General features: G+C 44.6%; 1 protein-coding gene across 1 annotated transcript in view; it reads right to left on the bottom strand.

Moving 5' to 3' along the window:
- The window catches only part of TRIM42 (tripartite motif containing 42), a 29,666-nt gene extending 12,415 nt beyond the window's left edge, over window positions 1-17,251 (bottom strand). The window contains exons 1-3 of the mRNA XM_027552547.1: window positions 16,911-17,251; window positions 10,913-11,613; window positions 1,970-2,793 (exon numbers count right to left, since the gene is read on the bottom strand). Coding sequence (XP_027408348.1) covers window positions 1,970-2,793; window positions 10,913-11,613; window positions 16,911-17,251 — 1,866 coding nt within the window. The remainder of the gene's footprint in view (window positions 1-1,969; window positions 2,794-10,912; window positions 11,614-16,910) is intronic.
- Window positions 17,252-17,738: the final 487 nt, after the last annotated feature.

A 17,738-nucleotide genomic window follows, 5' to 3' on the forward strand; every position in this document is an offset into this window, starting at 1 on the left:
CAATACTGATTTCAACTTCTGTATCCCTGAGCACTGTGATTCCTGTGTGAACTATTCCCCACGATCCTGAAATAGGTGCATTTCACCTATTCAGGTGAAAATATAAAAAAAATGATATTTTTACACCAAATACCACTGTCTGGCAGTAGGTTTAGGTGTCCTATTTTGAGAGTCAGTGACTTCACTGAGCTTTCCTATGTACGTTCCTTTCTTGAATTCATCAAGGGACCGTTTACAGGTGGCATAGGGAGACTGTTCTCCAAGCTCAAGTATAGGGCAAACATCACCAGTCGTTCCCATCCAGAGCTGGATCTTGCCAACCTCTCAAGTGGTCTGAGTTGCATGGAGATGAGACCTAACGCAATCCCTGACGCAATGTCACATACATGCAGGTGTTGCTGATCTAGTATCATTTGGAAGTGTAGGTTCAGCTGCTTCGTTGTGGGGACCTGTTACGTGAAGGGCAGAGATACATTTGCTGTATCTGACAGCCCATGGGAGGATATGTTCTATATGTTCTACCTTGCAACATAAGGTCATTCCTGGAGCCAATTATAAATGCCAAAACATAGATTATGATGTTTCAGGAGAGTAAAAAAGTAAGGCTTGGTCAGTGTCTCCCTATAATTTTCTTGTTTCTACATCCTTTGATACTGAAGTGTGGTCTGCTAATTGGCAGCAATGTCAACATCTGGAAGTCTGTTAGAAGTGCAGAATCTCAGGCCCCACTGAGACCCACTGAAGCAGACTCTGCATTTAACAAGATTCCCAGGCACATGTTAATGTTTGAGAACCACTAGTTTAGGCTTCAAGGACGTTAAGTGTCTTTGTGAGTGCTCTCAGATCATAAGGACAGAAGGTGGATTCTGCTACATGGGAGCAGGCCATGGGTTGGCTTGGGAATTGTCCCTCTAGTGGCCCCAAGAGGAGGCAAGATATGCTCTCATAGAATACATTTTTTCCTCCCTGGATGCTAATGCTGCTGCTGCTGCTAAGTTGCTTCAGTCGTGTCCGACACTGTGGGACCTCATAGACAGCAGCCCACCAAGCTCCCCCGTCCCTGGGATTCTCCAGGCAAGAACACTGGAGTGGGTTGCCATTTCCTTCTCCAATGCATGAAAGTGAAAAATGAAAGTGAAGTCGCTCAGTCGTGTCCGACTCTTAGCCACCCCATGGACTGCAGCCTACCAGGCTCCTCCATCCATGGGATTTTCCAGGCAAGAGTACTGGAGTGGGGTGCCATTGCCTTCTCCAATAGAACATTATATAAACTATTCAGTTTAGATTCAATCAGCTAGATTTGAAAGGAATGTTAAGAGATGGGCTATTTGTTCATATTAGGCCAAGAAGGTCAAGGAAGAGTCACATCCCTTGACGCTGAGTGATGGCAGTTGTAGAGGTCTGTGAGAGATACATACCCTCCCTCACTAAAAAAAAAAGCTGAATCTCAGGAGATAAGAACTGGAATTCCATTGGGGATTATCCTTCTAATCTTTCCAAATCATGAAGAGTCTAGATATTTTCTATAGAAAAAGTAGCAATTTATAGGAATCACAGCTGATAAATCATGGAGCCTGCTTTTCTAATTCCAATTTCTGTTCTCTTTCTACTGTTACAGGCTTTCCTTTGGGAAATATTACCCTCTTCAAGCAGTCTCTTCAAATTACTTTGGTTCCCAAATTGCAGTCTCTTTCAATAGAGAAGCTGTCTTTGAAGTGGAATTGGGGCTTTCAGATGCATATCTGGCTATGAGTTAAATACATTGTTTGGTTTAAGCCAATCTCGGGCTCTTAAGACTTCAGGAACTTTTCCCTTTTGAATGGACTGACCACACAGAGTCCAGAGGAACAGATCTGAGTGACCATATCCGAGTGGTCAATGAACTAAGTGCAAACTTTCCTGACTACCCACCTCCATGCCATAGCTCACACCCTCCCATCTTTCCTACGGGGCCCAGAGCCTTTCTTACCTTGGCAGCTCTTGGATACACCAGAGTCTGGTAGATAATAATTGGGCCTGGAGTCTGCACAGAGCTATCGTTGAATGAGTACCAGTTGTGGAAGCTATTGCTATTCTGCACAGGCTGGTTTTCTACCCCTGCGCTCCAGTAGGTATAGAGGCCATCTGTGGGCTTGGCAGGTGCAGCTGACTGGGCTCGCCCATAGGCTTCCAGACCTATCTTGGTCTTCTCACAGGCAGGGGCATTGAAGGACAATAAGGAAGAGCTTCGCTGGTATATCTGCTGGTTGTTGAAGCTGTGGGTGCTGAAAGTGACCTTCCTGGCGATCATCATTTCTGACTGCAGGGGATAGGGGGATGGCAGGGAGTCCCCAGAGGAACACACCTTCTTGGGTCCTGTGGGGAAGAGCTCGTGAATGGCACTGGAGAGCTCAGCGAAGTCCAAGGGCATGCAGTTCAAGGAGTGTAGCCGGAGCTGTGGGTCGGGCCTGTAAGTGCTCTGGATGCCATCCTCGATCTGGTCCACCAGGATCTTGGCTGACTGCAGGAATGCCACTTGGCCTGTCTCCTTCAGCGCCTCCTTGGAGTAGGCAATCAGGCCATCCATTTCGTTCACCTTCATGGTAGTGACGTATACATACTTTTCAATTTCCTTCTGCCTGGATACCTCCAGATTCTCTATCTGCTCCATGATGGTTTTCTCTTTCTCCTGGAGAATGCTGCGCAGCTTGAGAAATCCATTTCTGATCTCTTTTCGCTTTACCTCCTTGTCAGCTTTAAAGCTGTTTTTTAAAATATTGAATTCCATGAGGTCATTATCAATTTCATAGCGGACTGCAAAACAATCAAGTTAGTTACTTCAGTTAAATTTTTCAGTTCCCCAGATATCAAAGCCAGTGGCAAACTAACTTGGGCTCCAAGGAAGTAGGTGAAAAGGGAGGAAAACCACTTGTTGCTGGGCTGAAAGATGCTAGTATAGGTTTATAAAGTGACTCTGGCCCCTCTCCACACACCCTTCTCTTCCTCTTTGTCTAATATTTCCCTTGGGTATGACAGCCAGCCTTCCCTGGAATACTTCTATCTAATAATTCTTATAGCCTTGGGTCTAAAGGTGGAAGTTCAAGGCCACCCTTGATATTAGTTTTCACTCAACTTTACCTGTTAGCAAGTTGGACTTGAGAAGAGGTGATGTCACAAAGTGGTGGATTTTCCCTATGTGAAAGCCTAAGCTTTTGCAGGGGTGGGAGAAGAAAAAAAACTTCTGATGACTACTTCTAAATATTGCTTTGTCTCATTCACCAAAACCCAGCCCTAGACAATAGTGGCAAATTAGCAAAGTTCCCCTTCACTGTGGCTTCTCTTTGACATGTCCTTTTCCTCTGCTGGGGGCTTTGACTCTCTTGGGTTCAGCTGGACTCCCTGTCTTGCCTACCCCACCTCCCAGTTCCTTTCCAGAAAGGGTCTGCTGTTACAAGTCAAGGAAAACCAAGTTCATCCTGCAGCCTTGACATGGCATTTGGATTTTAAGTCCACTCAACTGTTCAACAACTATTTATGGGACACCTATTCCACATCATATACTTTTCTAAGCTCTAAGGATATAGATATGAGTATGAGAGACCACTGATGCCCCAGGAATGCACAAACCCAATGATGCTGCAGTGCAGAGGATGCCAGGGCAGGGTGAGCATGTGGCCCACCTCTGTCTGTGAAATGGCAACTTCATTGGCTTTACAGGGTTTTAGGCGTTTGACAGCAATTTGAATACAGGTTAACCTTCTGTGGCCTATTCTAGAGGTAAGGTCCTCTCCAGGAAAGGGTGACTCTGCAGTAAATTGATGGGCTATAATCCTTTCCAGATTTTACTCGGCCGTGGGGATGACCAAATCTTGGTTGGTAACATGGTCCTGGATCCACAGTAAGTTGGATTTCTGTGGGTGGTGGCCTTTGTGACAATGATGTGCATTAAACCCTAGGGTTCTGGCAGACTGTGAGAACAGGACAACAACTGTCTTGGTTACCACTGTGACTAGGATATGTAGAGGTGCTGGAAAGGTGTTTGTTGAGTGTAAGCCATTCTGTTGTGTTTTCTCACATCTTCAGGGTGAATGTCAGTAGTGTTGCTTTCTGGTCTACTTTCTGAGGCCCTCATTTCCTCTGCCCACCTCCTTCCTCATACTGGCTCAGAAGGGTGGATGGAGAGGCAATACAGATGGGGGCTGAACAGGGGACTATCAGGATGTGATTGCAGTGGTGCTGAGAAATGCTCCCTGCCCTCCCCACATGCAAGCCCTGCTTGTGACTTAGGGCCCCAGAAATTCCACTTAATGATGCACTGGTTCCTTTGACTCTTCAGCAGTTACTCATTGTTAAAGATATTTGAATAGGAAATTCCTTGCTTTATTAGGGATTAGTTAGGTATCTGTAGAGCAGAGTCCAGAGAGACAAGATAAAAATATCTTGACGAGGGGAAAGGGGGGTTGTCAGGAGAGGAGAAGAGAGGAGAGACCAGAAGCACTACCTGCTCCCCCGACCCACCCCCACCCTCCCCCCCACAACCAAATGTGGTTTTGCAAGAGCTCTTCTTAGAACAAATTCAGAGCAAGGTCTCTTTCAGGCACTGTATTTAAAATTAACTACTATTTATTAAACATTTATTATAGATCCAATCCATACATTATCATGTATTACACCTTGAATCATATCCGTATATTATTATACATTGCATATAACTTCCTATGAGGAAGACATCATTTCCATTTATAGAGGCCACTAAGGCTCAGAGAGGTTAAACGACTGTCCAGTGTCACACGGCAAGTGGAAACCAGGGCCTGTCCCTAATTCTATTTGCCTAACCCCAGAGCCTTATGTTTTTAATTGCCCCAGTTGCCCTTCTCAGCTCTCTGTGAGCACCAGAATCACCTGGGAAACTTAAAGAAAAAGAGAAATCTCTTAACTTTACCTGCTCAGTGAATCAGGCTGAGCAGAGGCTTAGGAATCCAGGTGAGACTGTCTGCAGCTAGATTTAGAATCTAATCCAGGGAACCTTCAGGGGGTCTTACTAAAAATGCAGATTCTGATGGGGTGGGACCTGAGGCTCTGCATTTCTAATAGGATCCCAAGTGATTCCCATGCTGCTGGACTTGGACAACACTTTGAGAAACAAGGCACTAAACTTCTGAGCTCCCTTTAAGCCAGTGGTTCTGAACACTGGTGTCACGTTAGAATTACATGGGAGTTTTGAAAAATCCTCATTGTTTAGCCTTTACCTCTATGGGGACAGGATGCATATATCAGATGTTAGTAAAGCTTCCCACTGGTCCCAGTGAGCAGCCGGACACTGCACAGCATCAACCCAAACTGAACCTTCTCTTCAGAGCCCAGAGCTTCTCAAAGCGTGGTCTCAGATCACCTGATTTTAAATTATGTGGAGATCTGCTAACAATGCAGATTTACAGCACCTCCCTGAAAATGAATTGAGTCCTTAAGAATAAGTTTGAGCCCTGGTTTAAAAAAAAAAAATTTTTTTAACAAGGATGGACAGGCTCAATTTTTCCCCTATGTCTGAATGGATATGCCATAAAGGTAGCCCTTTCCCAGTGGCTGGGCTCATTGGAATTTGTAGTGATGTCTCTTCATTGTCTTGTTTTTCAGGTGTCCCGGATTTTGAGAAAATGATCGCAGCGTGACTTTGTTAAAGACCCAGGCTTTCTATGATTGCATGAGGCCCATAGCAGGCTACATGCAGCATCCCTTTCCCTAAGCTGAGGCTCTGGAGAATCCAGTCAAGCTCAGGCCATGGGTCCCACCTTAAAAAAATCCAGTAGGAACAAGTGGGGCTTCCATTGGCCTGGCAACATGGCTCCTGTAGGATTTCTTTAATATAAGGGCTTCCCTGGTGCTGCTCCCAAACTTAATAAATGTCCATTGACAAACCATGTTTCTAGGCATGGAGCAATTGAGAAATCAAGGTGTTCCTGAAACAAGATGGTGAGAGGTCCTGAGAGGCATAATTAGCAAGGTCTGTCTCTGACCCACCTCTCTGTCCAATGGAACCTTTCTGTGCAGTTCAGAGGAAAGCTGCCCCCTTGTCATCTGTTCAGACATGCTTCTATGGACACTGAAATATCTGACAAGGGAGGAGCTAGGCTGATCTGGGGCATCCTGGTCACTTGACTCTAGGCCACCACTTAGAGGAGCAGGCTGCAGGTGGTGGCGGTGGTCGCTGTTGTTTTTCAGTCTCTCTGTCTTTAGATTCTGGCCACTGTTTAGCAGAGTAGGTTTTCAAATGAGTGCTGTGGAATTAACACAAATTTTGGACTCAGAGAGACTAGGTCACCAGTTGTCTTATCCATGGAGGGAATTTTAATGCCTGTACTATAAGATTATTGAAAAGATTAGGCAATTCTTCTGAAAGGCTTGGGTAAAGTAGGCCTCTGTTCAAGGAAGCTATTCCCACTGATAAAAGGGCCTAAAAAATAAATAGAAAATCTTAACAGACCCATAACAAGCATGGAAATTGAAACTGTAATCAGAAATCTTCCAGCAAACAAAAGCCCAGGTCCAGACAGCTTCATAGCTGAATTCTACCAAAAATTTAGAGAAAAGCTAACACCTATCCTACTCAAATTTTCTTCCAGAAAATTGCAGAGGAAGGTAAACTTCCAAACTCATTCTGTGAGGCCACCATCACCCTAATACCAAAACCTGACAAAGATGCCACAAAAAAAGAAAACTACAGGCCAATATCACTGATGAACACAGATGCAAAAATCCTTAACAAAATTCTAGCAATCAGAATCCAACAACACATTAAAAAGATCATACATCATGACCAAGTGGGCTTTATCCCAGGGATGCAAGGATTCTTCAGTATCCACAAATCAATCAATGTAATATACCACATTAACAAATTGAAAAATAAAAGCCATATGATCATCTCAATAGATGCAGAGAAAGCCTTTGACAAAATTCAGCATCCATTTATGATAAAAAAAACTCTCCAGAAAGCAGGAATAGAAGGAACATACCTCAATATAGTGAAAGCTATATATGACAAACCCACAGCAAACATTATTCTCAATGGTGAAAAAGTGAAAGCATTTCCCCTAAAGTCAGGAACAAAACAGGGGTGCCCACTTTTACCACTACTATTCAACATAGTTTTGGAAGTTTTAGCCACAGCAATCAGAGCAGAAAAGAAATAAAAGGAATCCAAATTGGAAAAGAAGAAGTAAAATTCCCACTGTTTGCAGATGACATGATCCTCTACATAGAAAACCCTAAAGACTCCACCAGAAAATTACTAGAGCTAATTAATGAATATAGTAAAATTGCAGGATATAAAATCAACACACAAAAATCCTTTGCATTCCTATACACTAATAATGAGAAAACAGAAAGAGAAATTTACAAAACAATTCAATTCACCATTGCAACACAAAGAATAAAATACTTAGGAATATATCTACCTAAAGAAACTAAAGACCTATATATAGAAAACTATAAAACACTGGTGAAAGAAATCAAAGACAACACTAATAGATGGAGAAATATATCATGTTCATGGATCAGAAGACTCAATATAGTGAAAATGAGTATACTACCCAAAGCAATCTATAGATTCAATGCAATCCCTATCAAGCTACCAATGGTATTTTTCACAGAGCTAGAACAAATAATTTCACAATTTGTATGGAGATACGAAAAACCTCAAATAGACAAAGCAATCTTGAGAAAGAAGAATGGAACTGGAGGAAGCAACCTGCCTGACTTCAGGCTCTACTACAAAGCCACAGTCATCAAGACAGTATGGTACTGGCACAAAGACAGAAATATAGATCAGTGAAGAAAAAGAAAGCCCAGAGATAAATCCACACACCTATGGACATCTTATCGTTGACAAAAGAGGCAAGAATATACAATGGAGAAAAGACAATCTCTTTAACAAGTGGTGCTGGGAAAACTGGTCAACAACTTGTAAAAGAATTAAACTAGAACACTTTCTAACACCATACACAAAAATAAACTCAAATGAATTAAAGATCTAAACGTAAGACCAGAAACTATTAAACTCCTAGAGGAGAACATAGGCAAAACACTCTCTGACATACATCACAGCAGGATCCTCTATGACCCACCTCCCAGAATATTGGAAATAAAAGCAAAAATAAACAAATGGGACCTAGTTAAAATTAAAAGCTTCTGCACAACAAAGGAAACTATAAGCAAGGTGAAAAAACAGCCTTCAGAATGGGAGAAAATAATAGCAAATGAAGCAACGGACAAACAACTAATCTCAAAAATATACAAGCAACTCCTGCAGCTCAATTCCAGAAAAATAAACGACCCAATCAAAAAATGGGTCAAAAAACTAAACAGATGTTTCTCCAAAGAAGACATACAGATGGCTAACAAACACATGAAAAGATGCTCAACATCACTCATTATCAGAGAAATGCAAATCAAACCACAATGAGGTACCATTTCACGCCAGTCAGAATGGGTGTGATCCAGAAGTCTACAAGCAATAAATGCTGGAGAGGGTATGGAGAAAAGGGAACCCTCTTACACTGTTGGTGGGAATGCAAACTAGTACAGCCACTATGGAGATCAGTGTGGAGATTCCTTAAAAAACTGGAAATATAACTGCCTTATGACCCAGCAACCCCACTACTGGGCATACACACTGAGGAAACCAGAATTGAAAGAGACACATGTACCCCAATGTTCATCGCAGCACTGTTTATAATAGTCAGGACATGGAAGCAACCTAAATGTCCATCAGCAGATGAATGGATAAGAAAGCTGTGGTACATATACACAATGGAATATTACTCAGTCATTAAAAAGAATACATTTGAATCAGTTCTAATGAGGTAGATAAAACTGAGCCTATACAGAGTGAAGTAAGCCAGAAAGAAAAACACCAATACAGTATACTAACACATATGTATAGAATTTAGAAAGATGGTAATGATAACCCTGTATGCAAGACAGCAAAAGAGACACAGATGTATAGAACAGTCTTTTGGACTCTGTGGGAGGGAGGGGGAGAGGGTGGGATGATTTGGGAGAATGGCATTGAAACATGTATAATATCATATATGGAACAAATTGCTAGTCCAGGTTCGATGCAGAATACAGGATGCTTGGGGCTGGTGCACTGGGATGACCCAGAGGGATGGTAAGGGGAGGGAGAGGAGTTCAGGATGGGGAAAACGTGTACACCTGTGGTGGATTCATGTTGATGTACGGCAAAACCAATACAATATTGTAAGTAATTAGCCTCCAATTCAGAGAAGGCAATGGCACCCCACTCCAGTACTCTTGCCTGGAAAATCCATGGACGGAGGAGCCTGGTAGGCTACAGTCCATGGGGTCGCTAAGAGTCGGACACGACTGAGCGACTGCCCTTTCACTTTTCACTTTCATGCATTGGAGAAGGAAATGGCAACCCACTCTAGTGTTCTTGCCTGGAGAATCCCAGGGACAGGGGAGCCTGGTGGGCTTCTGTCTATGGGTCGAGCAGAGTTGGACATGACTGGAGCGACTTAGCAGCAGCTTCCAATTAAAATAAATAAATTTATATTTAAAAAAAAGGGCCTGAAAGTGTCAATGAGATCCTCTTATCTACCCTGGTGGATATACACACAGAAATTATTGGGCTCTTTGCTGATATCTGTAAAATATCATTGTACTGGGTTCCATCATGAGAACTTGAGTCAGTTTCCCTTATAGAAACTACAACTATGGTATATGTAGTATTTACATATACCATGAGTAGGTATGCAGAGGAATAGCAAGCTGTGGACTAGAACATTATTGGCTATCTCTGGGTATTTGCTACCAGTTCATTTACTTTACTGCTTGCAGCTTTGGGGGAAATTGAAAATAGAGGTAACTCTCAATATCACTTAATTCTTTCCCCTTTAAAATTGGGAAAATACTGCAAGAAATCCATCCTTAAGGACAAAAATATCTTAGACAGGCTCACAGAACTTCAGAATACTACAGGATCAAGCTCCTTCATTCTCCAAAGAGCAATATGAGGCCCAAGGTCATGAAAATTATAACCAAGATGATAGAATCTTTATGCATTTACTGTGTGTGGGATCTGTTTTTATGTGTTTAAGATAGAGTAATTCATTTAATCCTCACAAGGAGTTATTACTATTGCAACAGGGAAGAACAAATCTGACTCCATATTAGATCTGTTGTTTTCGTTTTAACCTTTCCATTAATGTTTTAATCTATTCCTTTCGTTTTGTGTTTTGTTAACCTGTGCTTAGTCCTGCTGACTCTGCAATTTTGTAAAAGAATATTGCCTGTAGCCTGAAATATAAATGATAGCCTATTCTCAAGACTGGGATCTTCAAGAGTCCATTCATATAGAGATTAAAAGTCGCAGAACAGAGAATGACATTTGTTTTGTTGCAGGTTTGCAAGAACATGGTGACCTGATCTAGGTGGACAGTTGCAAGAACAAAGGATATAGACACCAAGAAGTTTGCAGCACCCAGCCTTGCCCCTCCCTTACTCTGCCTTTAGAAAAGTACTTTGCTGAAAGCCTTTGGAGAATTCGGGAGTTGGGTGGGGCAGGAGCCACCTGTCTCCTTGCATGACCCTGCAATAAACCTTTCTCTGTTCCAAACTCCAACATTTCATTGGTTTGTTTGGTCTCACTGTGTGCTGGGCACATGAACTTGCTTTGGTAACACTATTATCCCTATTTTCCAGCTGGGAATACCAAGGCACAGGGAGTTAAATGGCTGGCAGTAGTTGCTAGATGTAAATACCAGGCCACTGATTTGCAGACTGGCTCAGTGTCTCCCAGGGATTGGATCCCTCCACCAGGTGGAACTAAGCCTCTCTGTTAAACAGATCCTCCCAAATCACCTTCCCCATCAGTTCCTGAACTAGGAGTAGTTGAGGGAGAAAAAGGGATCAGGACCTGCTTTGAACTTGGCGATGGCGCTGAAGAGCGCGGCAGCCCTCTCCGAGCAGGCGTCGATGAGGCTGATGGTGTCGTGGCCGTTGTGGAGGGAGGTCTTACAGAAGCCGCAGAGCAGCTCGTTGTCGTTGCGGCAGTACTCTATGATGCGGCTGGACGGGTGGTGGATGCAGATCTTCTCGTCCTGGTCCTCCGTGCTGGTATCCACGAACACGTGGTCCTGCATGGCCACGTCCGAGTGGAAAGTCTTGAGGCACTCGTTGCACAGATTGAGGCGGCAGGTGAGGCAACGCTTATAGGCAATGCGTTGGCTGCGGCAGACCTGGCAGACAATGGGCCCGCTGGAGCGGTCGAAGCGCCACTTGAGGTAGCCGTGCTGCTGCATGTAGCGCTTGGTGAGGCGGCCGCGCAGATAGTTCTCGGGTAGCTGCATCTTGTGGCTGTAGGACATGCAGTGCGAGCGGTTGCACACAGGGCAGATGAGGATGAAGAAGTTCTCGGTGACCTCGGCATGCTTCTGCAGCCGCCGCAGGCACTTCTCACACAGGCTGTGGTGGCAGGGCAGCATGAAGGAGTGCAGGCGCAGGCGGCCGCAGATGGGGCAGGACAGGTGGCTGACCAGATTGCTGTTGGCCGTCGGCATCATCTTCACCTCCTCCAGCTGCGTGTCGCTGCTCCCAATGCGCAGGGCCGTCTTGGAGCTGCAAGGAGAAGCAAGCGTGCGAACTCAGGAGGCGGCCTCCGTTTCTCCCTCTCAGAAGGAACAGGTGCATCGCTGAGTCGCAGCGCGGTGTGATGGGGGAAGAGCATGGGTTGTCCGCAAACCTGGTTCTAAACCCGCCTCCACCATCTTTTAGCTGGGCTCACGCATTTAAGTTAATTTACCTCTGTCTGTCTGTCCCCTCATTATAGAATCACTTGATGGGGCTTCTTGAGAAAATTTAAATGGAACTGAAAACCTGGATGGCCTTTGAGCAGTCCCTGGAATGCTGTACCTGATATGCAACTGCTTGCTATTTTTGAGCAAGAGAAAAACAGCCCAGAGGGGCAGGCACTTTCAGCTGGGTATTGGAATTCTGTTGGCCATAGATAATATCACAGAACACCCACAGCAGACAAGGCCATTCTGGGACTGTGGTGAAGCAAAGCAGAAACAAATCACTTCCTCATGTTTGAACTCAGAAGCAAGAACATTGTCCAAACCACAAAAATCACCAAACATCCCCTGTCCTGATTAAAAGAAGTGACTGCTGCTTTTTTTTTTTTTTTTAACCAATAACAGGCTCAACCCTGTTATTTCCATCTTCTATGCAAGATTTATTAAGATTCCCAATAGGAGATTTACCCCTGTGTCCTCACCTACCATGAGCATAAATCCTGTAATAACTTAGTGATGCCTTCCTACTGAGACAACTCACATTTGCTCATGGTGTATCTCTCTCTTGTTTCAGTGGGACGGTAAATCCAATCTCCTCCAGCTACAGGTGTGTTCTTCGTGGGTTTTACCTAGAGGGCACTGACATCATTATTGTTATGTGTGAGAGGGAACACAGAGATGGGCAAAGCGTTCTTCCCAGGACACAAGGAGGTCAGTCTCCTAGCCAAGCCCAGAACTTGAGTGTTCTAATGATCAGACCACAACTGTGACTTAAGCAGGTAGAGGCCCCCTTAAGGTCGCACATGATGGAATGCACTGCTTTGGAGTTGCACCATTGAGATGTGTCGTCACCTCTCTCATCCTCAGTTTCCTCCTCTATAAATCAAATCTCACAATACTACTTCCTCCATGAGGATTTTAAAGTCTCCATGGGATAATCCATGATAAGTGCTTAACTGCCTGGACATAGTAAGCATTCAATAAATGTGCACTGTAATGACTTCATTCCGCTCCTAGCCAGCCCATGTCCACAGCAGAGAAAAACAATGGTCAAGTCTATGAGAAGTGTATGCTTCTACTGTGTGTGTGTTGAACCTTTATCTAATATCTGAGGCTGATTTCATATAAGAACTGTGGATGAAGTAACTGCATACTTGTAAAATTCAAGTGCATATTCTAAGAAACTACAGTCAGGGCAGAAGCAGTTTGTGAAAATAAGTGAATTAGATGGAAGTATGATAAGATACTTAATTTGTGACTATTCCGATCTCTCTTATCCTCTGTATTAGTGATGTCTGGGGGTTGAGTTTGACATTGTGCCTGTGTTTTTTTTTTTTTTTTTTAACTTTTGCCTTTTTGCAGTCCCTATATGCCCCTGGCTTCTTCCCCCTTCCCTTAGCCAGGGACCTAGGTCTCAGAGCCCAGACAGTCAAGTGTGATGCCCAAACACACTGGAATGGAGTGGTTTTTTGGTGACAGTGTCCTTATGGAGAATTGGGCACCTGGGAAGCTCTCTCTTGGAGATTTGGATGCTGGTATCCAAGCCTGCTAGCCTCAATGTTTTCAGTCTCATTCCTTCTCTGCTTTCCCAGCCTCTCTGCTTTCTCCTACCCAGGTTCTGAAGGGGTCACCTGGAGAAGCAGGCTAGTTTTACATATGGCAGCTGGATAGACTACTCCAGTTTGATTAGGTGGGACTCTGAGAATCAGGGTGTGATATAAAGAGAGATAGCAAGAGAATTCAGAAAGAGAGAGGGAGAGACAAGGGTGTTGCGGGAAGAGAAAAAGAGAACACGGTGAGCAGACAGTTGTTAATGGCCCAGGGAGCTGGCATGGAGGTGAAAATGAAAGTGGGAAAAGGAGATGAGTAAGGCAAGGAGGGATGAATGAGCTCAGAGTGAGGAGGGATGAGGAAGATGCTGAGCAGGAAGTAGTGATGAAGAACAGAGGAGGCCAGGATCAGACACCAGGAGGGAGGCCAGATGGAAGGAATATGTCTCAGTGTACCCAGCACAAGCTGCCTGACACTTGTGGTAGCATCTCTGACCATCATCAGAAAGCCTCAGGCCTGGACTCGGGCATTCAGTGACCATCATTCCATGCCAAAACAGTTACCAAGCCAAGCAGCCTTGTCTTCTTGTTGAGATAATGGCCTCTGCTCCTCTGTGCATTGACTGCCTGCTCCCAGATTTAGGCCTGTTCCTTTTGTACTTGGGTTCCCATTATATCACCTGCAAGTCTCCTGGCTTCCCTTCTTGTTCCCTTCAGGCCATTCTGCACTGTAGCATCACCTGGGAGTGGGGGAGGCTTTTCAAATCCTGATGTCCAGGTCCTACCCCAAGCCAATGAAATCAGAATGTCTGGGGCTGGAGACCAGGCATCAGTAGTTTGTAAAGATCCCCAGGTGACTCTCATACAAAACAAAGTTTGGGAGTTCCTGGTCTAAGCATCCCCCAAAAGACCAATGTCATCCCCCTCTTGTTGGAATGGCTCTAAGATGCTCCATTGCTGATTTGCAGAAAATGGGGCAGTTGAGAGGAGAGAGGGAGTGGAAGCTACTTTCTGCTCCGTAGACCTTTGGGACTTGCATTGAGAACCCCTGTGTTCTCTATTCATGCAAAAATCACAAGAGGTGAGTTGAGAGTAACCTTTACTAAGCATCTACTAAGTGCTGACCTGTGAGAGAGAGCGTATCCTTCCCTAAATTCACTGAACCTTTGCTCACAGGATTGTTCTTCCAGTCTTGAAAGGCTTCCAGACTGCCTCCCATCTTTCTGTCTTTCCAGATGCTGTCATCCTAGAGGGCTGAGTTTTGGTCTTTCCTCTGTAAGAAGTGTCTCTGCCACCCCAGACAAAGTGACATAGACTGCTGTGGTCAGAGCAGGAAAAGGATGTTCAGTGCCTGTCATAGCAGGTTAATGCCCTAAGTGAGTAACTGAGACTCTCAATGCTATGACATCTGGTTAGGAACAAAGAGAAGGCTGGCAGGAGTTCATGGCCATCTGGGGTATTTACGCAGGCCATAGTGTCAAAAACAGCCTGTGGAAGCTATTGTTTTTCCAAGAAGTATTGCAGATATGAATGGTTCAGAGGAGGAAGAGGAAGAGCAATTTATATTTTTATATCACATAAAAAATTTCAAAACGATATTAATCCTCATATCCCCTGAATCACTGCAGGTACCATATTCTGCATTTTGAAAGACAGCATTTCAATTTAATTTTAATTTAAGCACACAAACTCTGGGTTCAAATTCTGACTACATCTTACCAGTGGTGTGATCTTGGGTCATTCAATGTCTTAAATACTAAGTTTTCTCATAGGTGTGGTAGCCATGGGGCAGGGATTACCTGGGGTCATCCACATGGGTCCTGGCAAGTTGTTTTTGCACTAAGCATCAGCTATTACTATTTTGTAAAGGTGAGAGAGGTGGAGTTCAGGAGAGCTCAGCACTCATACAGGGTGGGGCTTGGTTTGGAACTCAGGTCTGTACTGGTTAGTGGCTGTTTAGGGACACTTACACTTCATTGCTACAAAATTCTTTTTTGAAGTGGAAGTAATTTTTATTGTTACATTTTGAAATGCAAACAAAAGCATTTAAAATAATAACATCATTCAATATATATTTTTATTGTTACATTAAGTACAAAACAGATTATTTGGAGTATTTTTTAGCTCTTCTTTCCCCTTCTAGTTTTATTGAAATGTAGTTGACATTTAACAATGTATAAGTTTAAGGTGTAGAACATATTGATTTGATTTACAAACATCAGGAAGTGATTATCACAGTAAATTTAGTGACCATCCATCTTTTCCGACAGATAAAAAATTAAAGAAATGGAAAAAAATTAAAAATTTTTTCTTGTGCTAAGAACTCTTAGGAGTTATTCTCCTAACAACTTTCATATATAACTGACAGAAGCATTAATTATGTTTATCCTCTTGTATATGATATCCCTGGTACCTATCTTTTTAAAAATTTTATTTTATTAGGATAATCACTTTACAGTATTGTGATGGTCTCTGCCATACATCAACATGAATCAGCCCCTAGGTATAGACGTGTCCCCTCCCTCCTGAACCCCCTTCCACTTCTCTCTCCACCCCATCCATCCGGGTTGTCACAGAGCACTGGCTTTGGGTTCCCTGCATCATACGCCAAACTCCCACTGGCAATCTATTTTACGTATGGTACCTATCTATCTTATAACTGGAAGTTTGTATCTTTCGACTGCCTTCATCCAATGCCACATCCCCACCTTCTGCCTCTGATAACCACACATCTACTCTTTTCCTGTGTTTGTTTCTTTTTGAAGTGTAACTGACCCACAACACTATGTTAGATCCTGTTACACAACATAGTGATTTGGTATTTCTGTACATTTCCAAATGATCACCACCAACGTCTAGCTACCATCTGTCACCATACAAAGACCATGTGATATATTTGTACCATGACAAAGAGTAACTAGGACTTCCCTTGTAGCTAGATGGTGAAGAATCCACCTGCCAATGCAGGAGACATGGGTTGGATCCCTAGGTGGAGAAGATCTCCTAGAAATGGCAACCCACTCCAGTATTCTTGTCTGGGAAATGCCATGGACAGAGGAGCCCGGCACTACAGTCCATGGGGTTTCAAAGAGTTGGACATGACTGAGCAGCTAAAGAAAACAAAAAAATGTAACTAGAGTTAATTGCTAGCAAGTTCTGCTGCTGCTGCTAAGTCGCTTCAGCCGTGAGCGACTCTGTGCGACCCCATAGACGGCAGCCCATCAGGCTCCCCCGTCCCTGGGATTCTCCAGGCAAGAACACTGGAGTGGGTTGCCATTTGCATCCCCAATGTATGAAAGTGAAAAGTGAAAGTGAAGTCGCTCAGTCGTGTCCGACTCTTAGTGACCCCATGGACTGCAGCCTACCAGGCTCCTCCCTCCATGGGATTTTCCAGGCAAGAGTACTGGAGTGGGGTGCCATTGCCTTCTCCGAGCAAGTCCTTGGCCTCTCCTTTTCAGATAAGGAGGTGGACTTGGGGCGGGGTGGCTGGCCTGCCCTGTCCCCGCAGTTGGTAGGGCACTCCCCAGGTGTCCGGAGTCACTGTGGCCCGTGTCGGGTGTGCAGCACTTACGAGGTGCGGATGCTCCGGAGGCGGCCCTTGCGGAAGGTGATGGTGGCATTGCGGCAGCAGCGACTCTCGTAGTAGTAGCACTTGAGGTTGCTGCTGGCCGTGCAGCAGCACTTACAGTTGGGGTCATTGGCCCAGGAGCAGCAGCACCAGTGGCAGTTGGGGTTCTCGGAGCAGGTGCAGTGGCAGAACTGGCAGTTGCGCTCATCTTTGTAAGGGCAGGGGAAGCAGGTGCAGTTCCGCTCCGAGGTGAAGAGGAACTTGCAGCACAGGCAGGAGCATAGCCGCGGACAACATCTCTGCCATGTACAACATGGAGAGCAAACACACATGGCGGTATCCATGGCTCCTACATGATGGCCGCCCGCCCCTTGGACGTTTTGCGGCCTCCTCTACCAGAATCCTGCTGTCAGTTCTCCCGTGCAGGGGGTCCCTCCTCCCCCTGATGAGGCCCGTCAGCTTGGAGGTTGCAAGAGGTTGGCTGTTATGAGGCCTTCACAGGTGGTGTACCTGCCAGGAAGCCCATGGGCTGGCATTTACATAGATCAGCTCCAGGCCATTTGCTTATGTCATAATCCCTGTCTCCCCACCATGTCTCACCATAAAGGGTAGGAGGGAGGGTGGCATCTGGAGGGTAGTGGCAGGAAGGCTGATGGACACTCTCTGCTTCCAGAGGGCCAGCTCCAGAAGAGTGTCAACACAGAGAGCATCCTGGAGGTTTAGCTGTCTCTTGGCACCTTTGGGGTTATGAGCTGGATTTCAGAAGCTATTTCTCTTACCTTGGAACTTGGGCAAGTTGAGGCAGGGGGTATGTCTTCATGGGCCGAAAGG

Source organism: Bos indicus x Bos taurus, chromosome 1 (genome assembly GCF_003369695.1).
Source record: "Bos indicus x Bos taurus breed Angus x Brahman F1 hybrid chromosome 1, Bos_hybrid_MaternalHap_v2.0, whole genome shotgun sequence".
In the NCBI taxonomy this organism is placed as follows: Eukaryota; Metazoa; Chordata; class Mammalia; order Artiodactyla; family Bovidae; genus Bos; species Bos indicus x Bos taurus.